Here is a 24,262-nt window from a genome sequence, read left to right on the forward strand (position 1 = left end):
TCTCCCAGCCAAGTGGCACACAATCATAATTTGATGCTGGTTTAAACACAGGTATCTCAGATTACCAGGCTTTCTAACTGCATCCCAAAAGCTTTTTTACAACAAAGGCCATTTTCAAAAGTACTACTAATTAGTTCATATGCCCCTTTGTTAATGGGGATACATTAGAAAGTGGCAGTTTTTGTTTATCTACTTTTTCAACAGTGAGTAATAAACGCAAAGCTATTTTATTTTGCCTGCAGTGAAAGTTGAGCGCGTGAATGGGCCTCTTGTTTTGTGTTTCTATCTTCCCCTCTCTTTCGCCGTGGCTTGAGTTTACATTTATGGTTTCCTTTTTGTTCTCCCTCACTGGAATTTTCCTTTGTACGGCACACTGACTAAAGCTCAGGTGATTTCCGCATTAGTGACTCCGTGGGTAAGGTGGTCAAAGTTCCAGGTCCAAAGTCAACAAACAGCCACAGTCTTAAGATGAGGGATCCTATCAGCAGCTGCTCGGTGAGTATTTCTTTCTTTTCTTATTTTTAAAAAGAAAAGTGCACATTATGTTTGACTTGACTGGAGTAATGTTTTTTTTATGCAATTACATCTACATTTGAATCACTTCTGAGTTTTATAAAGCAAAACAAACCAACAACTAATGGAGTCATACTCACTGTCTTCCAGTATAACCAGCTGTATCAAAATGTGAAAAGATTTTCAAAAAATGGGGAGAACTTCTGCAAAGAACTTATGACAGTTTTTCAGCAAAGGTAGGTTTTGGTAGAGCAAAAGCATTCAGTCTGACCACATAAGTTACTGTTTGACTTGTGTGTGTGTGTGTGCGTGTTTTTCTTGCCCCCACGCTGCACCTTTTACATTTACTAGGGCTGAGCTTGACCTTACTTATGCTAAAGGACTGCAAAAACTTGCTAGCAGACTCATCAAGGCCTCAAAGGGAATGCCAAACAAGTAAGGGCACAGTACTGAATAATGTTTTATCTGTATTGTGTTGAACGTGACCTCTTCCTGTGGACACATCTGCGTGTGTGTACAGGAATAATGGTTGAGCGAAACACAGGTAGGTGTCAGGCTCATTAGTCCACAGCTCTAACATTTTCCTGCTGACTCCCCGCTCAGTTCCACCTACAGCGCCTGGTGTCATGTGTCAGATGAGATGTACTCAAGAGCAGACGCCCACAGGTAGTTTTCAGCCTGACTTCGCCTCATAAATGTGCCTGTCCACAGATGGTTTGTAGTTAAAAGTGACGTTGTTGTTGTTGTTGTTCTCGTTCCAGATCATTAGGAAACGCATTTCAGCAAGAGGCAATTCTGGAAATACGTCAAGTCTTGGATGAACATGGTAAAAGGAAGAAGCCTGTATGTACTTCTTTTATTTTTATCATCATTATTATCATCTCTGTTGTAGCCTCCAGCCTCAATGTGTCTTTAAGCTTCTTTTTTTTATGTTATAATAGCTTGACAGTGCCATTGAAAGGACTGGAAAACTCGTTACTGCAAACTGGAGTGAGCAGCTCAAGGTAAACGCTCTTCCAAAACACACAGACACAAGAAATAAACAGCTGTTTACAGCTGGACCTGCAACAAATATAAACGTGCTGATCAAAAAAAAAAACCCAGTTTGTGTTATTGTAACCTTTATACAACATATATATAATGGACTATAAATAACGACATAATGCAGTACAAAGCATTCATAATGCATTAGAGGGAATAGCATACACTTAATCAATAATGCATTATGTTGTGTTAAACCGTTACAACACTTCACAACAGTTTATATAACCTGTCATACCATAATGATCACGAGCCACTGTAATGTTTGACTTTGTGATGTATTATTACATTCCTAAAGTCTCGGAGCAACAAAATTGTGAATGCATCTCATGACAAGGCAAATAAATACTTTCTTTTGATTTTCATTCTTGTTTTTCGCACATTACAAAAACACACGTGTATCATTTTTTGTTCTTCACTTGAATTAATATTTACTGGCAAATATTAAATAAAAGTTGAACTTCCTGAAATATTGAAGTACAGAAATAAATGAATGTAATTTTGTCATATTTCATGTCTGTCAGTTCAAAGTTGCTTGATCATAATAGTACTTAGGTCAACCCTGATGTCTTTATCTGTATGTAGATATATACAAGGATATATCACCACAATTAATAAACGGAAATGTTTCAAATGTGGATTTGGATTCAAATTTTGATATGAGGCATGGTGAGAGAAGGGTTCAGTAATGTCGGATTTATTTGCCTGTAAAGAAATCTGTGATTTACGTGCTTCTGTTTCCTCGTTTCTAAATCAGATAAAGAAGAAACTGGTTGGACTAACGAGAGAACATGAAGCTCTGTTCAACTTTGTTGAGAACAACAAACACATTAGCACAGAAAAGGAAAAGCAAAAGGTACAGTTACATGATCTGCTTTACCCTGTGTTTTCTCACATAGAATAAATGGGGGGGGGGCGGGAGGCTGTCAGAGTAAAGTCTTTTCCTTGTTCTCGACAACAGATGCTTAACAGACTGACTAAATCGGCGGAGATGCAGGCCCGGGTGGATGAAGAGTACTTTAATATTAACATGGAGGGTCATCAGATGAGACTCAAGTGGGAAAACACCCTGAAAAACTGCTACCAGGTGATGGAAAAAAAATTCTAGGAGGAGCCATTCCTCTTTTTCTGAGAGAAGATGAAGTTTCAGGCTTGCTCACGGACACCTCATTTGAGATCAGAGTGATAACCAGTGAGCTTTTGGTTGGAGAAAATGGTTTATAAGCGCCAGGTCAGTCGGCCGTTCAAGTGCTCAGCCTGAAGCTCCAAATTAACAGTGTACTCTGCAGCTTATTTCATCTCGTATGAGAGGAACAGAGGTACACACACACACATGCACACGTGCACAGGAACATACTGTGTTCAAGGACATTTCTGCAGGACGTTGTGATTCTGGCTCTAACCCATGATCTTGCAGTTACTTTGTAGGCTGTCCAGCCACAATGACCTTGTTTACCAAAGATTGAATATGCTACACAACAAGCCTCAAAGCTCTGACGACATTCTGCTTTTTACAGATCATACAAGAGCTGGAGAAAGAGAGAATTGAAGTTCTGTGCAACATCTTAAATAGATACAGCCTCCACATGTCTGGTTTTGGCCAGACCCTCAAACACGTGAGACATCTTGACATTCACCCCACGCTCCCACAATTACTGTACATATTAAAAAGCCTATGATTGACACTGTTAATTTATGTCCTTCCTCTAGGGCCAAAAACAAATAGAACTGTTAGTCCAAAGGGTGGACATGGACAAAGACATTCGGACCCTGGTGGAGGAGAACAGATTCTCAGCTGGAGATAACAAATTTGAGTTTTTGATGGCTGATTATTTTGTAAGTCGATGAAGTATTCCTTTAAGGCTTTTTGACGAGGCTGTACATGCTGCGCACGCAAAGATATACTTGTCATTTAAAGTCAGCAGCTGATTTGACGTCTTTTATGAGGGCTTTAACGTGTATAAACAGTTTTGTGTTTTTATTTACAATGATATCACACACTCATACGCACTTGTACAGTGGAGATACAATAATAATCTCATTGGAATCAACCCAATTTATAAAGGTTACATGTGAATGTGCAGATTGCAGGTCAAGTGTTTGTAAACGCCAAGATTATAATTACAGCTGTGATTGATTCATGCGTATTATGACGTGTTCTTGTAAAATAGGAGGAGGACAGCAAATCACTGATGGGCAAAGAGCGACGAAGAGAGTCCATCAAACTCAAACTCCAGCGTCTGGAGGACACCATTGCAAAAACAAAGAAAGACCGTGAGGGTGAGTTGAATACAGTCAATTATTCATTCAAATGACACAATACTAATAATTTGAGATCCAGTACGACCTTGTGATCCACACAGCACTAGGTATTTTCTTCTCACAGTCACATTCGACATTGTTGTTGTTGCAGGAATTGAAAAACTGATGAGAATGTACTCTGAAAATCCTTCATTCTCAAACCAAAAGAACCTTGAGGAAACTGAACAGCAGCTCGATGAGGTAAACACCGCACTTTAAGATTTATTCAGCTCAAATAGAGACAAACCAATACTAGGGGTGGGAATGACAGGGTACCATGATACATGGTCCACGATACCAATAATATCACGATACAACGATTGTGTGATAATCAATATATTGCAAAACAATCACACACATCACGGTATCTGTCTAAATGAGCAGGATTTCTCTGTTTATTCACAACATAGAGCACACAGTGCATTAAGTCTATGTATTGAACGTGGACGGGGCATCCGTTTAAAGTAACTTTCTCCGACATTATCCTGCTCTGAACCCCCTATTCTTGGGCCAGGTAACTTCTGCCCAAGTTTCCCTCACTCATTTGAACAGTGCCACCATGAGGAGACATGAGGTAGCAATGCCCAGCGAGTGAAACTGGCAAGGACTGTTTACTTTGGAGCGCCTTGATCGATATTTGCCCTGGTGTATCGATTACTGCACAGGGATAGAAAACGATATATCACCATATGGATATTTTGACCCACAAATGCCTCACATAATAATGTAGACTGGGTGAAATAGGTGGATGGTATGCAGTGCAGACGTAAACTGATCATAAATGTGGTTTGCTTGACTCTAAGCTAATGTCAGCTTTCTAACTCTAGTGTTCACTGAAACTGGATCTCCTGGAGGCAACTTTTCACAAACTCTCGTCATCACTGTCTGAATTAGAAGGAAAACCTAAGTCTTTTCACCGATTTAGAGACAGCATTGTGAAATGGAAAGATAAGGTAAGACGACATCTCTTTTACTTTGTGTGTGGTGATATTTGGTTTCCATTGGTGTTTGCGATTGTCATGCATCTGGTTTGAAACAGCAACAGCCATATGGTAAGCTTAATGTAATGGCTGCATTTAAAGTGGTGCCATTGATCTACAGTAGGTCAGGTGATTCAAAATTGCTGGGTTCTGAACATCAGATAATTGGTTCTCAGCTTCTTCGTATGATTTACTACCACAGCTACGTGAGACGTGATCCAGTACCTTTTAAACAATACTATTAAGACACACACAGACTGTCAATATTTCATATTGGTCAACATGTTTTCAGCGGGCTAGCTACAAATTGTATTCAGACTACTCCTGCAACTGACAATTATTGTCCTTATAGGAGATTCTGCGATCTGTTTATTTGATTGTTTATTGAATCTTTTAGTCTATGAAATAGAAAAGGACAATAACAGGACATGGCACAAATGTGAGCTTTCAGATTAAAATGCTTAGAATAAAGCCACTATAGAAACTAAAAGATTAACTGCCAACTGCAGTTTAGCTGTTGGTTCCTCAAGTAAAATATCCTGATTCTGTGGGAAATTATCTTTTAAAATAGTCTAATTAATTGTTTATCCCACCCCCACTTGCATCCAGTTAATAACCTTTAATAATCTTTCGTTACCTTTGTACACTGGAGCGCTGTGATGAAAGAATTTCCCGCAAGGGATTAATAAAGTATATTCTATTCTATTCTATAAGGTATGCATTATGCTATCAGCCAATGATATACATTCAATGGTAGATTTTTGATGATCTAAATGCTAGATAAAACATAACCTAAGTGTTACTCTTTCAAAGGACTGCGAGCACAGTGTAGTTCAACTGACTCGTCAAGTCAAACTCAGGAGGACAACATTCAGGTCCCGACAGTCACTGAGAGCTTCCATCATTTACAAAGGACCTGCTCAGTTTGTGACCCAACCGTCTGTGGAGCCTCCACAAAGTGCCAGTGACCAGGTCACATCTACGGACTCAACACATGAAACAGAAGCTTCAGAGCAGAGAGTCCCGTCTCACACTGGCAATGACAATCAAGAAGGTAAGATATTTCCAGACACAAACACAGAAGTGTTTATTTCTGCTCACATCTGCAGATTTACAATAAATTTAACACAATAACAAATATGGATTTTTTTGTATAGGTCAAACAACAGAAGTGTTTTGCAGTATAGGAAAATGCAAGGCCCTGTACAATTTCAAACCTGAACAAGATGATGAGTTGACTTTAAAAGAAGGTAAGTTGCTGCTGAGCGGTAAATTATTTAAAACTACAGAGGTGAATACGGACTGATATACTGATTTGTTTGTATTTCACAGGAGATATTTTGGACATTTACAAAAAAGAGGAGAAGGGGTGGTGGTTTGGTAAACTAAATGGACGGACCGGACATTTCCCATCAGCCTATGTTGAGGAACTGTCTGGGCTAAGCAGTGCCACATCATCGGATACCTGACTCACCCAATGCATGCACAGCAAAAAATATCATACAAAACAATGTAAAAACAAAGTGGAAGACTCATAACATACGTGAATACAAATTATTTGCAATGAACTGAATAATGATAGTAATGTATTTTTTTTTTTTTCAAAATGATTGATAATCACTCACTTCATGTGCTCCTCTACTGACAGGATGTACAATTTGTGTTACTGGTCTCTGCAGTCATTTTACAATGACAGAATTCATACATTTTTTAAATTCTGTCTTTATATTTGGCTTTTTAATGGTGAAATATTATTTAATACATTGTGTGCTGCCCAACTGCTGGACATTTTACAAGATTTTAATACAAGTGTAATAGATGAATAGAATAAACACGTTAAAATGGAGTCCAGGGTTAGGGTTGACATACATGAGTAATAAAGTTAATAACAAATAAATAATAGCTGTTTACATCAATGTAAATTGCTTTGTTTTTGTCTCCTTACTTTGGAAAAACATGTTGAGGGAGCAATTTTGTCCATCTAAATAAATGTTAGAATATCACCATGCTCTGAAAATATGAGACTGGATAGTTAATGATGTGATTAGAACACCAGAATATTTAATATGGCTTGTTTATTTTTGCCTGTAAATGTACTGTATATCCACATATACATGCATTAGTCCTGATAATGCGTTACAGTGGCATTGATTGTGTGTTGTTTGTAGGGCTGTCGATACAAATTAAAAACATACTTACATTTTTAGTTTTATAAGAGGAATGTGAACCAAAGTTTAAATATACAGTTCTTGTTTATATTGGTCCACATTGCAACAAGAAATAAGCTACATTTCCAATATTTCAATCTTAGCTGCGTGCCTGAGCGATAAACTCCTTCCTAACATTTGCCAAGAATGCTGGTAAGTGATTGGTCTCCCGAAGCCGACTTTCCAAGACGGGCAAACACTCAAGCTTTGGGTCACTAGACACAACTGTGGGGGGGAAAAAAGACTTTGGTAAATCTCATGGAACCAAACTACAATGCTGAATAAAGCTGGTGAAATTTGGTTAGTTTTTCTTTTTATGACAAATCCCCTGAAAAGACCAAAATAGTGAATTACTAACGTTTACTAATACTGTACTGTTTAACATTCCCGTCTGTAAAGCTCAAACCAACACTAATTGTTTCTAATGGGAAAGTAAATGTTATAGAGGGTGCGACATAACTGATGGTGACGGAGGAAGAGGTAAAGAAGGCAAGTCTTTACTTTGTAGTTGTCTTGCCTTATCCAAAGCAGAACAGAATAAGTGTACAATGTACCACTGTGGTATATTGAAGGTAAGTCTTAACTTTAGCCATTCTAAATGTGCTTATTATGGTGTGTAGACATTACTAATGGTGTCCAATAGTATAGCAGTGTGACTATTATGAGACACTTGCTGAACAAACTACATTTTTGTAGCACCTTTCTTACATTAACACAGCCCTTATATTCACTTTTCACTCATTTATACAGTGCTTCTTTCTCATGTTTCTGATAAATGTTGCTCCAATTGCTGTTAAGAGGGGATAGTGTGTGGGACACCAATATAAAAATCTGAATAAGTAATATTTCTAAATGTGAATGTTGCTGACTGACATATGAAAAGGTCAGCATTACAAGTGTTGTAATTTCCCCAGTTGATTTGATAAATGGTATGATTTCATTATACTGAGCAGACATTTATTTTTCTTATTCCTGCATAGAGTATAGATGTTTCTTTTTCAACTTACTCTCATAAGATCCATCTTCTTTAATGCCCATTGTGACAACAAAGACACTGTCCAGATATGACGGGTTGATATTCCGGAAAACAAACTGCATCCTTTCACCTTTATGGGGGAAACAATTCGAAAGTCAGTTTTTACTTTAACTTAAAAAGGTACAATAATGTACAATAATAATAATGTGAATGTGTTTGTGTAGTGGAATACAATATATTTCTACACCAGTGATTGTGTTTTATTAGGGATATATTTAAATTCTCAAAAATATCCACATTTTTATGCATACAAAATACTGACGATGAAAAGATGTGGTCTATGTACCTCTAACCAGTTGTGTTTTACAGAGGACTGCTCGGATCTCCATACCCAAATGATCCTGAAAGACATGTCGGGCTTTCTGGAGATTTCTCAGTCTGGCTTTATTTGCTTTATTTTGAGACTCAATTACTGAAAAAGAAAAAAATATTAATCAGTGTATCGTCAATTACTAAAATTCTTGAGTGATTTAATTACAATCTAACATTAATTTCCAAATAACTTACAGTCTTTCCTCTTGGCTTGCTCCTCTTTAAGTTGTTCTATCTTCTGAATAATATCATCTTTCTGCATCTCCTTCTGCTGAATCTCGGATATCACTTTAGAAATATCACAACGTTTCTCTCTCAATGACGCATTTTTCAGTTGCAAATCTGGGGGGACAAACCTTGCATCAGTCCAAGTCATCAACAACTGAGCGTTTGAAGCTACATTACAGTCTGTATGGTGCTGTATAATGTGTCAAACATGGAGTTAAAAGTGAGTGTAAGACACAGATGCAATATTTTATAGCCAAGTTTATCAACTCACCTTTGTTGAATGTCTGTATTGTCTCAAACAGCACCTTATCATCCTTACATTTCTTTAAACATGTATCTGCACCAAAGAAAAAAATATATAACAACAAATAACCATGCAAATTAGCTCTTTTTTGCAGCTTTGAATACATACAGTTGATCATTGATAAAACGTACTCCTAAGCACATAATCACCTAGCTTATAGCCTCCTTAGAAGTCATATTTGGTTTCACATACAGACACTGTTACAATTAACAAACGATCCACAAGACAACAGTTAAAACACCATTCCTGACACTTTGTCAAATTGTATTTGCCTGTGGAAACCTACAGCTCAATCTGCACATAATACAGTGGACAGTGGTGATTATATATCTGAATGATTTAAGCAAACTCAGAACCAAAAAAAAGATAAATTAAATATACAGTAGGGACAACAAACATACCAACTGCAGACTTCACAAACTGTCTATGGGACTGGCACAGCTCTGTAGTTGTGTCCACTATCTCCTCGTACGTTTTGAGCTGCTTGTTATGGATTTCTTCGACTGCACCAGTGAAGTTGACGCTCGTATTTGGATCTGTGATGGACATCATGATGCCCAGCTGTCAGACAATCTGTGATTATAAAACAAACAAATAACCCATCATTCCCACTTATCATTCATTATATGTATCAATTTGGGCAATGCTCAACCCAATTTATTTTCTACAGTTAACTGATTATTAATAAACCTTGTACATGTATACTTGCTTATAGTGTTCAACTGAAAAAAAAAAATGTAAACAAAATCATTTGTCTTTGTAAAGCGTACAAGTCCGTAATGTTACATTTGTCGTTTGAAAAATCACACATGAGATTTAAAAAGAAAAAAACATTAGCCTTGTGGAAAAACAGAAAAAGTGTTTGAAAAGGTCAGTTATTTTAGTATACAGTAGCATAAACATTTCTTTCGGTCTTTCACACACACACAAACACATCTCAGTCACACCGTTGGTCAGAAAAACAGCTTTTAACATCATAAGAAGGCAGAATAACTTTTCTCCTGAAGACAGTGTGACAGCGAGGCAGCAGCATGAAGACTGAAACTGAGGAAACTCAACCTTAATCGATTCCTTTCGACTTCTCTGTCAAAATGTCTGTGGAATTACCCCGTTAAAACTACAACAAAACGACCAGTTTACTAACCCTAACCCTTATATACAAGTTCACCACCCTGTACTTCAACATGCACACTCATATTCGAACGTTACTGACCAAAATAAAAAAGGACACAATCCCAGTTAGCAGCAGGAGCAGGGACGTTAAAGTTAGCTAGGGAACGGTAGCACATAGCTGTATATTCTTGACAGTTTATGTAACGTACGCAGCAAATAAAACAACAACACCTGACATTGAATTAACCAATCTCACCCTATGTCGATATAATACAAAAGCCCAACACTCACAATTTCACCACTTTGTTTTCCGTGTTACAACTTGAGGCAGACGTTATTTTCAAAAAACAGGCGGTCTGCGTGCAAGAGGCGGGGCCAACTTCAGGCGTATCTTCGTTGGTCCTTCGAAGTGGGTGAGTGCGAGGCGGGGTCTGGTCGCCGGAAATGGAAATGACGAGTAGATGTTTTGCTTCCGCATACAGGTCAGCTCTTTTACAGAGCTCATGTTCTTATAATGAATAGGTAACAATCATACAATACACATTTTATATTCATGAATTCCCTCAAGCTGATTCAAAATCAAACCCAGTAGTGCGGCAAAACGGATCAGCAAATCAGGTTCGGTAAAACGGCTGTATTGTTGAGGTATGTCCACAAGGGGGCAATAATTTACTCCACGCCAATAACTTGCAGCGATCAATAAAGCTTTATTTATTTATACACTGTACCGACCATAGATATATAAACATATATATACATTTTCCTCAAGCGGCGGGTCAGCATTCTTCTGGTACCGACTACTGCCGACAAATCAGACCAGCACGTTACACAAAGAGTAGAATAGTATAGTGTATAATAGCCTCAGGTGGTAAAAAAAAAAAAGTAAAAAAAGGCAATAATAATAATAATAATATTTCATGCAATAATGAAATATTAAATACAAAAACAGGTGTCACGGCTGAATTTCCTTGGACCGTGATCAGTCTAGAAACTTTGCACTGAGTTTACAGCATCACATATCACAGAGCTATATGATGTTCTATTACTTTTTTAGAGCAAAACTCTTTTTAGCACAGTTGTTCTCTCTCACCTCTCTCACAAAGCAATAGTTATTGAAAAATCCTGAGCCATGTGTTTTCTTTTACATTTTATTGTTTTTAAAATGTGTAATTTTACTTCATCTTAAATATGTTTTGTCTGTACATTATTTTTAGGTATAAAACATTAAAATAATACAAAAACATAAACATTAGTGGGCATAGTTATGTAGTTTTAGTTATTACAAAACTACATTAACTAAATATATTCAGACATTTCTTTTACTGACTTTGAGTGAAAGCTAGGGAAAACACCACATTTTCATTTACAAAAGGTAAATCCAATAAATAACACATATTTGATCCATTCCAAATCCATTCCCATAAGACTCTTTAAAGGCAATTGTTCAACATGACAATAAAGTAATGGCATGCAAAAAAAAAAATAGTTTTCATCATATGCTCTTCAAACGAAGCTGCAGGCTCCTAGCTGATAGGAGCACCTGTTGTGACCAGTTTATAATAGGCGCCCCTCTCAGCCATGAGTTGCTCATGTGGGCCTTGTTCTATGATAACTCCTTTAGACATCACAGCAATCAAGTCAGCATTCTGGATAGTTGACAATCGATGAGCAATAACGATGCAGGTTCGTCCTTTTCTTGCCTTATCCAAAGCAGACTGAACAACCTGTGGGAAGACAAGCATCATCTTAACTACTCTCAGGTAAATCATTTTGATGCTTATGCAAATAAGATTGCATATTTGCTTTATGTTTATGACTTGATTAGGCCTTTTGCCCCTGTCGCAGCATAGGCCACCAATGCTTTATGTTTATGCTGTTTAATAATCAATTTAGAAACACTTCACCTTTTCACTCTCTGTGTCCAGAGCAGAGGTAGCCTCATCTAAGAGCAGAATCTTGGGGTTCCTGACAAGGGCTCGGGCAATGGCAATACGTTGTTTTTCTCCTCTGGACAGTTGGGAGCCCAGAGCACCGACTTGAGTTTCATATGTCTACCAGTTAGTAAATGGAAAAAGCCAAAAGTCACAAGGTTAGAAATTACAATCCTTCAGGCACCTTTTATCATAGTAGTAATACTAGTAAATCTGTATAAGTTGTCTAAAAAAAATATTTATTTTAGGTTTTACCTGACAGCAGAAATTGAAATATCACAATTGAACTTGGAACAGCTTTGGGCGATATCAAATTATCAAATTGTGGTGGTAGAGTATTTACACTTACATTTGGTAACGCCATCACAAAGTCATGAAGGTAAGCTTTCTTAGCAGCTTCTACAACTTCTTCCATGCTCACAACGCGTGTGTTATCACCATATTGTATGTTCTCAGCCACACTGCAGTCAAACAGCACTGGCTCTTGGGACACTATGCCAATCTGAGCTCTTAAGAAGGGCACATTGATATCTTGAGACGGGCGACCATCAATCAACTGAAAATAAAAAAAAATCATCAACATAACATTAATGGCTTTGTCATAGATAACTGTTATTTTGTAGTCATTTCAGTTTCTCTTAATCAGCATACTCACCACTTGGCCCATGTCTGGGTCATAAAACCTTTCCATGAGTTGAATACTGGTGCTTTTACCACAACCACTGCATCCAACAAATGCCAAAGTCTGACCAGGCTTCACAGACGCAGTCAGACCATTCAACACTTGGGTATCTGGCCGTGTTGGATAGGTAAACATGCAATTTTGGAACTCAATTCCACCGTTGAAATTTTCCTAAAGATGAATGAGAAATTCAAAAAGCTTATAAATGAATATGCAAAGAATATTCATCTTAAGTGAATTAAGTAAATGCAATTACCCATTTCTCTCCATCTTCAGGTCTGATGCTGATTTTTGGAATTCTGTCCACTATTTTGAAGAGCTGAGTAGCAGCAACTTTGGCTTTGATGTAATCTGGACTGAGGGTTATTGCTCTGGTCATTGCTGTCCCACTAGTCAGTATGCATGTAATCACTCTAGGGGAATAAAATATGATTGCTGGGTTAAATCATTGAGTAACAAAATAGGACCTAAGAATGTCTGACTTCCCTTATGAATGAAAATCTTACCAACCTGAAAACTATTATGAACTGTAAATGCTCTCTGTACACAAGATAGCCTCCGTATCCAAATACAGCGGCATTTGCCAATTGCACAACCATCTCAGAAAAACCATAACAGAAGCCAAAGATATGGCCCTTATTTATGGCAGTTTGAAATGGAAGTATAAGTTGCTGCTCAAATAACTCTATAAAGAATCTCTCATTGCCCAAGCCTGCAACAGTTCTGATGTTAGCAAGAGCTTCACATGATACCTGAGGAATAGAGTGCAGGTGTTATAATGTAGCCATTCATCTATAATTCTAATTTTTTTTTCAGAAATATAAAGATATCAATATTGATCAGTCAACATAATCAACAGCATACATTATAAAACTTTGTTGACACAGGATTTAGCGTTGACGCATTGTATAAAACCTCACAAATATTTATTTGTAACAGCAATGCGCTACACAGAGATCAACACATTAGTCGACGACCAAAATACTTTTTAGTTGCAGTGCTACTATCAATGTACCTTAGCGACAAATGTTCATTATAATGATGCTGCTTACCTGCCCTACTTCTTCCATGGTCTCTTTATCCTTTTTTGAAAAACGTGTCAAGAATTTAGCTTGTAATACCCCACCCAATGCGATAAGCGGCAGGAAGCACAGAAGTACCAAAGTCAACTTCCAGGTGAAGTAAAACGAAAAAATTAACGATACTCCAATGTTGGTGATCGAGTCCAATACCATGCCAACCTGAGAGCCTGTTGCCTGCAGAAGTTACACCAGACACATGTGAAAAAAAACGATGCCAAATCTGTATTACAAATAACGTCAAATGCAGGTACAGGGCTGTAAAATTGTTATGCATACCATCTGGATCATGGATGCATCGTTAGCCAATCTGGTGGTCAGAACTCCTGTGCTATTTTTGGGATCATCAAACCATCCGATCTCCTGTCTCAACATGGCCTCAAAGCCCATTTTCCTCAGGCGGCGGGTCAGCATTCCTCCAGACTTCGAAAATGAGACTCTCTGGAACATTTAACCTGAGTCAATCCACATGTAAATTCTAACTTCTTCTGTTCTGCCATATGTATTCACTAGTGTAGATGAGATTTTTATGACCCACACTGTATGTGGGTCATACCTTCTTACATATCTATTTGTCTTGTTATAAAACTACTTGACCGAACCACCCACACCTGTTGTATTTTCTTCCACCTGAACCCACCTGACATCTTTGGGAGGTGGGTTGACCCTTGCATTACTAGTGTACACTAAAAGTCCCAAATATGAATAATGATGCAAACCTGCATTAGCTGAGTGATGAGCATAACCACACCCACAATGCAAAGGCAAATACATATGTTGTTGATTTGATGCCTTTGTTCATTCAAGTCAGGGATTCCAAAAGTCTGAAAACACAAAGATCATCAAAACAAATCATTAAAAAGAAACAAAAGTGGTAAAATTGTGTTAATTAGTTGAAAGCATTGGAATCAGCACTTACACCAGTAATTTCAATGAACAGCATCGAATAAATGGGGGTGATACCACCATTAATTGCAGCTCCCAGTGAGCCCACCAGTAAGTAGAGCCACTCTGGTCGGTTATACTTAAAGATTCGTGCTACTGAGGCAGGCTTCTCTACTTCATCTGCATCGTCTAAAACATCCTGTTAAGAAATATGCATCAGGTCCATTTATTTTTCTCAAGATAATTGGTAGAAAAAAGTAAGTGTATTATAAAACCTATAAGAGAAGTACATTTTCTGATGTAAGCTCCTGATATGAAAAGCCCTCGAGGTTCCCAGATATCGCATCAGGGACAAAATCATTTGACAGTGAGCTTAGAGATCGCAGCCGCACAGACCTACAAAAGTAATATTAAGAAGAATCACATTATCTTAAAGCTGAAACAATATTTGATCTTACATTGCTCTGACATGATCTTTTTTAGCTGGATTTACTGTACCTCTTTCTGGATCTATGGCTCCTACTCCTCGTTTTCATTTCAGAGCTCTCTTTATGGGCTAGTTGGACTTCATCTGGTAAGGAACAAAATAACAAATCTTTAATTCCATTTAAAAAGTCACTGAAGCGTCCTTTCTGTACATCTTAAGGATCTGCCTGTGCATTCAAATGCAATGTTTCCGTCAGTCATTAATTCCCTCTGGCACTGGGAGGAATATGTAGACATAGGGCATCAAGGATTAAGGATCAAGGAGTTTAGACCAATGTTTCTCAAACTTTTTCAGACCAAGGACCACTTAACCCGTAAAAAAACACTCACAGACCACTTTACTTAAAATAGCCCCAAAACGGTTATGGTCAGCGATGTTGCAAACCGGTCCACTGCACTGCTCAAGTCAGACAATGCCACAAAACAATTTTTTTTTATTTTACATAGGCTACTAGTTGATTTGATATTGAAAACAACACATATATGTTATATGTTACAGGCAGTTTGAGAAACACTGAAATTAAAACACTGACATTTTAAAATTTAAAACGTGATATGTTACTTGCTTGCCACCTTGCGGACCACTAGGGGTCGCTCACGGACCAACCACACTTTGAGAAAGACTGGTTTAGACAGAAGATGATAGGTACAGCACTACAGCTGTTGGCTACCAGTAAGACCATGATTAAAACCTATGTTGTTTTTGTGAACACAGACAAAGGATGTGAAATGCAATCACATAAATCTTACCATGAACTTTGCTCATAGTGCCTTTGCTCTGCAGGGTGGCCATGGTGTAGTAAACACCTGTTCTTTCCAAGAGTTCAGTGTGTGTTCCCCTTTCCACAGCCTGCCCATGCTCAAAACCAATGATCACATCTGCTGTTTTAATTGTGGAAAGACGGTGGGCTATAGAAATTGTTGTTCTGCCCATGTGCACCTGTAGATATTGTAGGTATTGGTGTCATTCCACAAAACACACTGTGGTAATAAAGTCAAGAAACGTGCTGTGTTATGTGGCGTACTGATGGTGTTGCTCACCTTATTTAGTGCTTCCTGGACAACAGCTTCACTCTCGTTGTCTAAGGCAGATGTAGCCATATCAAGCAGAAGGATCTTGGGGTTTCTGATCAGAGCTCGAGCTATAGCAATCCTCTGCTTCTGTCCTCCACTCATCTGGCCTCCACCTTTACCCACCAAGGTATCAAACTTCTGCAGAATGTTTAGTTATTGTCTCTTGTTAGGTTATCATATATATTATAATTTGCTGTATGACTTCTTACTGGAATTCCTTTATGTTGCTATTAAATATGGAAACATACCTGTGGCAGTTCCATAATGAAATTATAGGCATTAGCGTTTTTCGTTGCCTGGATAATTTCCTCCATGGTAACTCCAGGTCGACCATAACTGATATTTTCAGCTATGGTTGTAGCAAACAGCGCCGGCTCCTGCTCTACAATACCAATGATTGAACGGAGCCACCTTATGTTTAAAGTGCGGATGTCATGGCCATCCAAAGTCACCTGTGAATGAAAATCCATATGACGCAACACCGAATGTTTCAAATGTTTAACTAATGTAATGTGTCTTCTTTGGTGAAGTTGATTCTTACCATTCCTTCATTTGGGTCATAAAATCTCTGGATGAGCTGGATTATGGTGCTTTTCCCAGAGCCACTTGGTCCAACAAAAGCAGTGGTTTCTCCTGATTTGACCTGCATGCTTAGATCATTTATAATCTGAAAAAGTAGTTGACTTTCATCAGTTTAACCGTGAAAAATGAGATGGACTAATCAACTGCTGCTATCAACTGCTCGAAAAATTACCTTGACTTTAGGCCGGGATGGGTAGTGGAAAGTGACATTATGGAATTCAATGTCACCTTTTACTTTGTCCAATTTGTGACCTTCTTCTGAGAAACAATCTATTTCTGGTTCCTGTGCAAAGAACAGCACAAAAATGTATTTTATTCTGAATAATATTATGCCCCTTATGCCAAATATTCTTGTTCTACTGTAATTTGGATTGTATCTGCAATGAAGTCTTGAATATGAGTGGTTTTACCCGATTAATTGTGTCAAAGATGACCTTTGCAGCTGTACAACCAGTAGCAAAACCCTCCAGGTAAGCTATGCCTTCACCCAGATTAATAGCTGCAGCAAGTACACCAAAAAATACCTGCAAACAAACACAACAGCCACACAGTAAAACAAGTGCCACTGTTTCTGAAGGCCTGTACATGCTCCGAAAGAATAGAGGAATTTGTTCTCATTCCCAGGACTGCAAGAAAATAATGACGTCACTAATTTTTTTGGAGCCCTCGTTTGGGATTTCATGCAGCTTGTTCATCTGCGCAGAACAACGTTTTTTTTCTTGTGTCGTATCCGACAACTATTGTGTGGCCAGAAATTTGAAGTGGGAGTGGTTACTGCAGAAACATCATTCCCTATGAGAACTTCCCAGGAGTTCTGCACTTGAGTTTCTCAGGAACTCTGAAATGTCCTCACCAGAACTAACTTTGTACTTGCCACCTCAATAAAAATGACAAATTATTCTCTTCTTGCAGATTATGTACAGGCCTTACAATATTTAAACTGAATAAGCTATGAGAAGACAAATTTATTTAATTTGACATGCCTGAAGAAGGGTACCAGGAGACAGCTCCCCGGTGTCAATAACCAATTTAGCTCCATACCACAAGGCCAGAGCATAGCACAAAAAAATTATGATCCATAAGTATCCATTGAAGGATCCTATGATTATGCCCTTTGTCACCCCCCAGGTCTGAGCATCTGCAAGGTTCCTGTCGTACCTGTCGATTATTCAGATTGTTTTCATTATTATAAAATACATCAGCAATATCCCAGCATCATCATTTGCAAAAGCCTATTGTGATCTTAAAATAAGAAAAATAAAAAATAAAAATACCTTTCACTTGCTTTTTCTTCACCACCAAATGCTGCTATTGTTCGGACAGTTGACAGAACCTCATTAGCCACAGCCCCTGCCTTTGCATAGGCTTTCATTTCCTTATCAATCAGCATAGACATAGCCTTCAGGAACCAAAATACACAAAACGTTAAAAGCAAATCATTTTCTTTTGTTCAAACATACGGTGTGATTAACAACTGGACTCCTACCACAGATAGCAATCCGATGCCTATAACAATTAATGGGCTCACGGCTACCATCACCAAAGTCAGCTTCCACCCGCCAATGAATCCAACTAAAAAGCCACACACAAATACGCTCATCTTCTGAATGAAGAGGGACACCTGGTCGCCCATGGCATTGTTCATCTTGTTAATGTCGCTATAAAAGAAGAAACCAGAAACCTGATTTAATGTAAAGCATTCTCTCAACCATATATTGATACATGAGCAGCAGGTTAACTTACTCCGAAATCCTTGCGTTTAGTACGCCAACAGAGTTTAAGTCAAACCACCCAATCTCCATTTGCAAAACTTTTCGGAAATACACCTTTCGGATAAGGTCAATCTGTCTTGCAGCTGCTGACGACCACAAGATAACCTATTTGGCACAAAAATATTTTAGTTATTTTGTTTATTCTACACTGTCATGAGAACTAATTACAAATGAGAGGCATCAGTTAAAACGGAATATGAAAAGCAAACTTATTTACCTGACCATAAGTGAGAATCTGCACAAGTATCCCACATACTAAATAATAGACTGCATATTTGCCCATATCTGCCTCAATGTTCAACCTGTCAAGAGAGTACAACAGGTTATAACAACAGCTCGTGCATACTGTAACAACAATTATATTAAAAAATAAACTGATGACTCACCCACAGTGGACAGTACTGTTTCCGTCTAGTTCATAGACCATGGAGCCATTTATCCAATAAATGGTGTTGTTTCTGCATTCTTTGTTTGAGTCGCTGAGTACATACAATTCTTTAGCATAAGCCACAAATGTGTCCGCCAGCGCGCCTAACACCACTAACATGAGAGGAGAGGCTGCGCCATGTAGGAAGGCACACACACTCCCCACAACCATCATTGCGATGTCTTTTTTGGTGGCAAACTGAAACTGGAAACATAAAACAATAAAGATCAGAAAAGCGGAAGTCTGCAGTGGTGAGTTGAATCACTTCTTTTAACATATGAGAAAATGAATCAAGATTTAGAACACAATACTGTTAAAGTCTGATCAGTATTCACACAGTATAAGCAACATCACTGTATTTACCAGCTTGTAAAATCGAACTGACGTATTTTCTTTTTTCTTCTCATCTCTGGAAAACATATAAATGACACAATGACTAAATAGCAACAGCAAACATATTGTGGTCTGACATACAGTACACTATGGGTTATGTGAGGTCTCCCAACAACAGGAACTTACCCATCTTGATTCTCGACTGAAAAAAAAAAAAGGGTCAAAGATATTTAGGGTTGCATGTAATTATAAATATTTTCATACAAAATTCTTACAGTATATAATGTGTCAGTGTTGTGCAGAAAACAAAGATCACTCACGTTCTGCATTTTCTCCTGGTATAGGGGTAAGACCGATTGTTTTCCTCTTCATATTCACCTTCCTGAATCAGGCACGTAGGTCTCACCAAGCAACTGCAGGAAAATGTAAACACTTTTAACACATTTAAGCAGTAGAGAGCTAAATATTTCAATACAATTCCAAAAAATAAACCCCTTATAGACCTATTTTAGTCCATATATACCTTTATCCTTCGTAAGCAGTAGAAGGCCACAAAGTGACCTCTGCTGCAGTGTAAAATGTACTATACTGTATATTATAACTACTGACGTTTTAACAGCAGATGCCACATATAAACGGGGCTATGAATGAAATGTTAATGTTCTGTGTCCCCTGGAAACATTTGTCATCACATTTGTCACCTTGCCACTAGCATAGTACCTGGTACCAGGTACTTTTTTTAGTACCTGCTCTGGTGAGGTTCCAAGCAAGCCGGGTAGGCACTATGTGTGACGTCGTCAGACTGCCGGCCACTGACTGGTCAGTTAAAAAGACATAACAATCCTAAAAACGTGCGACAGCACTACTGATCGCTGCTGCTGTATTTCAGTCCAATGACAATGTCCCGTGGAGTCTGTGCTGAAGTACTGAACAAATATTTTTAATTAACTGCTTCTAATGATTCAGTTACACCGACAACAACTGCTTTACAAGTCACTAGTCAAGTGTGTGTGTGTGTGTGTGTGTGTCACGTGTAAAACAAAGTCACAGCAGTTTCATGCAGCTGTGCAATGATGACTCCGCCCATACTGAGTAGGTACTATTTTTGTGGTGGAAAACCAACCTATACCGTGCTGTGGTGAGGCGAGGCGGGGCGAGCTGGGACCGTAGTGGAAAAGGGCCCTAAGAGTGCAAGGATTCCATGAAACATTACCATAAAAACAGAAATTTAGTCTTTCATATTATTCACTCACTCACTCCAAGTTGCAGCCCTGACTTTTACTCCATTGTATAAAGAATGTTTGATGGTGGTTTCTCTGGTTCGTTATTTAGGCTATATAAATTGAGATGAAATCAATTAAGAAGTTTTCAACAGTTCGGGATGTGACTCACTTGTGATATACTGGTTTAACTTCAGAGTTTCTAAAATAGTGTCTGCCAGACTCAAAGTATTCAGACAGATGCCTGCCGAGGTCTTTCTCTACTCTCCTAACACACACATACATTGACTTACATTTTCTGGAGACTTACTCTAACCTTAACCATCATTACGACTGGCCTAACACCTAACACCGACCTTAACTTTAACCTAACCCTGAACTTAGCCTAATTTTAAATTTATGTTATCAGAATCAGAATCAGAATACTTTTATTATCCCGAAGGAAAGTGTTATGTGACTGTGTAAACCGATTTAGGTCCCCACAACGTAAGGAATACCAGCTACACACACACACACACACACATATGCTGGTTATGCATTATTTGTGTGTACTCTCATAGACTTAATGCATTCCGTAGCCCCTTACCCTAACCTTAACCGTCACAACTTAATGCCTAATCCTAACCTTTACCCTGAACCCTCAAAACGCCAGTTAAACTTATGTGGACCATCCACAATGTCTTCTCAAGGTCAAAATTGTCCAAAAGAGACAGACATGGATAGACACACACTCAGTGTTGTAATGCAACAAAAGTACAAACACTTTGCTACTGTAATTCACGTATCTGAACTTTACTCTGTTATTTATATTCCTAGCAACTTTTACCTAAACAAATTACAGTGTGTAGACTACTTTTACTCCAAAACACTACCTCTAACTATCTAGAGGTAATACTTTTACTTCTGCAACGTAAGTACATTTTATATCAGAAAATTACCTTTGATAATTGAGTAGTCATATACTTTAAGACTTTTACTTAGGGAATATTATTATTATTATTATATTTTTTAGTTAACAACCAGTTATTTTCTGGTAAGATACTTTTACTTTTACCAAGTGTCCCTTTGAGGTACTTTATACAAGACTGCACACACTTAGAGACACTGAGGGAAATATATACGCACACATACAGTAAGGACACACGAATCCAATGAGAGAAGAACGGAGATTGTTCAGCCCTAATTTAGTCAAAATTAGACTTTGCTCGCAGATTAAGATGCCCTTGCTCATCCCCACATATGCTGTTTGGGATTACATGCACGACAGAAAAACGCCAGTAGTACTCACCAGCAGCAGACACACGAATGAACAATTAATCACTTGCTCCTCTTAGCGGCTGCTCCTGCTGTAAACTATGAGGTTTGCGCTGCCAGTGGTTTGTATATGGGAGATGATTTGTGTTTGTGCTTGGTAAATTTACCATCGTCTTGTTTAAGAGCAGGCGTTACTCCTCCTGGGCAGACTGCAGGCGACATTAGCCCGAGCACAAAGGTGAGAAAGCTTTGTGCTCGGGCTATAAAACGTATGCTAACAGTAGCAAAAGATGCTAGTAAAATCGTGAAATAATCACATTTTTAAAAAACTCCAACTGTATCAAAACTCTGGGGTTTTATGACAATCGCCACTAGATGGCACTAGGTGGCAAGATTGCTGCTTCTCTCTACCTGCTCGAGACAGGTTATGATTACAGTTATTAGAAATTGACGACAGTAAGAGGGAAGAGTCATCAGTTAATATCGCAAACGTGTTACTTCGCTGGGGAAATGTCCTGAACAAAAATAATACATAAATAATCCAGCACTCCTGTACTCCTCGTACACGACCCCTCAAAGACAAAAGTGTTTTTGTGTGTTTTTCCCAGTCTTGTATAATGAACCTAGAAGGGAAACTTGAGTAAAAGTGCAAGTATCTTACCAGAAAACGAAGTTCAAGTCACTTATTTTAATTATATTATTCAGTAAAAGTATGTCCTTAAGTATCAATGGTAATTTTCTGATATAAAATGTAAGTTTTAGAAGTAAAAGTACAAGTATTAAAAAAATTAAAAGTAAGGATTGAGCCATGGTAACTCAGTAGTATGGTGATTTGTCTTTCAACTGGACTGGTTGTGGGTTCCATTCCTGGCTCTGCTAGTCTATTATGTGACCTTGAGCAAGACACTTAACCCCACGTTGAAACATGTGAATGGCAAAACTCTAGAAGAGTGATATAAATACAGACCGACTCTTCTTCTGATTTTATTTGGTAACAAAGATAGTTAGAGGAAAAGTAGTGGAGTAAAAGTAGCTAGAAATATAAACAACGCAGTAAAGTACAGGTAAGTGACTGCTGTACTTAGTACAGTAACAAGGTATTTGTACTTTGTTACACTACAGCACTGTTTTTTTCTGTACCTACTATGAACAATGACTGGATTTCTGTGACACAGATTGTCCAGTGACAACGTTTGCTACTGAAGGAGCTGAAAAATTGTGCACTTGAAAGATGTCAGAGCTGAAACCTGAGAGAAGGTTAAAAAAAAGGATAATTATTAGTGGCACACACCCTTTGTTTTGTCTGATCCGAACACTGTATCTCTGTCTGTCTTAAAGTCAGTGGGATTCAAGGATGACATATATGCTTTGTGTTGTTTATGAATCAGTGATAGTTTACCAATAAATAAAAAATAAATTTTCTGTGTATTGATTGCATTTTGTGTCCATTAGTCTACTGCTGTACCACAACTGATAAATAAAGTGCCATTCTTCCTATTATTTTTTATTCTTATTTTAATACATGTTTTATTGTTTTATGGTGTTTTTTTGTAAAGCAACATCAAGGTCACATAACATGTTTTCCTTTAAGTGTGTAAGCTATAGCAGCTGAAATTAGGTGAAAGGGGAGTCTATCACAGTCACACCTATAGGCCTATGTGACCTGATGGTTATGCTGAAAAAGGTGATAAACATTTACAAAGTACAGGGGAAGGCTACATATACACACACATGTCTCTTTCCATCAAGCAACCAAGAAAATATACAACCATGTGAATATTTTTCTTTTTCCTTTGAAGTTTTGTAATTTGAGAAGAAAGTGAGTGGCTGTGTTGGACCATGACTATTCTATTTGTGTATATTATTGTAATTTTGTTTTAAATGTCCATAAATCTACTCAAGTTAAAGTAAAAAGTAGCTTGTTTAAAATAGAGTAAAAGGTACTTAGTTACTTTTTTTAACAAGGTTGGGGTTCTTTCTTGTGTTGTGCAAAAAGGTCAAGGGGACACAAATCTCACATGAATTGTTTGTAATTAAAGGCAAACCTTTAGCAATTAAAGTGCTGACAAAATAAAATATGTAAACACAACATGCATTAGTCAAAATGGGTCAAAGGTCACAAATGTTTCAACGTTCTCACTCACTCAGGGACCTGAATTTTTTATTTTTTATTTAGTAATCTCCACTTCCACCTACTCAGTCGCCAAGACACTACTAAACTAAACCTGAACGTAGTCTTACAGCATGTACTTTTCTGTTGTCTATGTACATGTGTCACATATCTGGCAGTTGATTTCATTTTAAGGACAGAACGTATACGTGTAATAATGAAGAACAGGCTTGTAGACATGGAGGTAATGTGAGGTAAAAGAGAAAGGTGGGCCTCAGTTATGAGGTATAGAGGTCATGTAAACTGGTGTAGTCTATTACGCAACGCTGTTGGATTGAAACAGATATAGACACTATGGACTCTGACCTTATGTTAAAGTCAGTCCGCCCAGC

The 24,262-nt window shown here is 37.9% G+C and overlaps 3 protein-coding genes across 6 annotated transcripts; 1 reads left to right on the plus strand and 2 right to left on the minus strand.

The window, feature by feature from the left end:
• The first annotated feature begins 416 nt into the window (after positions 1–416).
• On the plus strand, positions 417–6,751 carry nostrin (nitric oxide synthase trafficking). The gene is made up of 16 exons (XM_044019832.1): positions 417–495; positions 664–749; positions 865–948; positions 1,117–1,179; positions 1,275–1,356; positions 1,455–1,517; positions 2,312–2,410; positions 2,516–2,641; positions 3,072–3,170; positions 3,265–3,390; positions 3,726–3,834; positions 3,968–4,056; positions 4,683–4,808; positions 5,649–5,889; positions 5,993–6,085; positions 6,168–6,751. The coding sequence occupies exons 1-16, from the start codon at positions 469–471 to the stop codon at positions 6,302–6,304; spliced, it is 1,650 nt and encodes a 549-aa protein (XP_043875767.1). The 5' UTR covers positions 417–468; the 3' UTR covers positions 6,305–6,751.
• spc25 (SPC25 component of NDC80 kinetochore complex) lies at positions 5,898–10,418 on the minus strand. 3 transcript variants are annotated; one of them, XM_044019852.1, is made up of 7 exons: positions 10,327–10,418; positions 9,324–9,495; positions 8,890–8,955; positions 8,586–8,732; positions 8,410–8,490; positions 8,050–8,148; positions 5,898–7,267 (listed from the first exon to the last, which is right to left on the minus strand). In XM_044019852.1, the coding sequence occupies exons 2-7, from the start codon at positions 9,472–9,474 to the stop codon at positions 7,143–7,145; spliced, it is 669 nt and encodes a 222-aa protein (XP_043875787.1). In that variant the 5' UTR covers positions 9,475–9,495; positions 10,327–10,418; the 3' UTR covers positions 5,898–7,142. The 3 variants fall into 3 exon arrangements, with proteins under 3 accessions (XP_043875787.1, XP_043875785.1, XP_043875786.1); XM_044019850.1 differs by having other exon boundaries at positions 8,365–8,490; positions 10,327–10,417; XM_044019851.1 differs by lacking the exon at positions 10,327–10,418 and adding an exon at positions 10,136–10,306 and having other exon boundaries at positions 8,365–8,490.
• An 819-nt stretch (positions 10,419–11,237) lies between these two features.
• On the minus strand, positions 11,238–21,889 carry LOC122765501 (bile salt export pump-like). 2 transcript variants are annotated; one of them, XM_044019779.1, is made up of 28 exons: positions 21,795–21,889; positions 19,607–19,699; positions 19,473–19,488; positions 19,317–19,362; positions 18,913–19,157; positions 18,744–18,828; positions 18,498–18,631; positions 18,241–18,412; positions 18,029–18,153; positions 17,738–17,912; positions 17,165–17,278; positions 16,927–17,037; positions 16,714–16,839; positions 16,421–16,624; positions 16,140–16,310; positions 15,849–16,038; positions 15,111–15,183; positions 14,903–15,008; positions 14,647–14,811; positions 14,447–14,551; positions 14,007–14,168; positions 13,701–13,904; positions 13,159–13,400; positions 12,905–13,061; positions 12,622–12,819; positions 12,316–12,522; positions 11,940–12,086; positions 11,238–11,759 (listed from the first exon to the last, which is right to left on the minus strand). In XM_044019779.1, the coding sequence occupies exons 2-28, from the start codon at positions 19,656–19,658 to the stop codon at positions 11,559–11,561; spliced, it is 3,933 nt and encodes a 1,310-aa protein (XP_043875714.1). In that variant the 5' UTR covers positions 19,659–19,699; positions 21,795–21,889; the 3' UTR covers positions 11,238–11,558. The 2 variants fall into 2 exon arrangements, with proteins under 2 accessions (XP_043875714.1, XP_043875713.1); XM_044019778.1 differs by lacking the exon at positions 21,795–21,889 and having other exon boundaries at positions 19,607–19,776.
• Positions 21,890–24,262: the final 2,373 nt, after the last annotated feature.

Source organism: Solea senegalensis, linkage group LG2 (genome assembly GCF_019176455.1).
Source record: "Solea senegalensis isolate Sse05_10M linkage group LG2, IFAPA_SoseM_1, whole genome shotgun sequence".
Classification (NCBI taxonomy): Eukaryota; Metazoa; Chordata; class Actinopteri; order Pleuronectiformes; family Soleidae; genus Solea; species Solea senegalensis.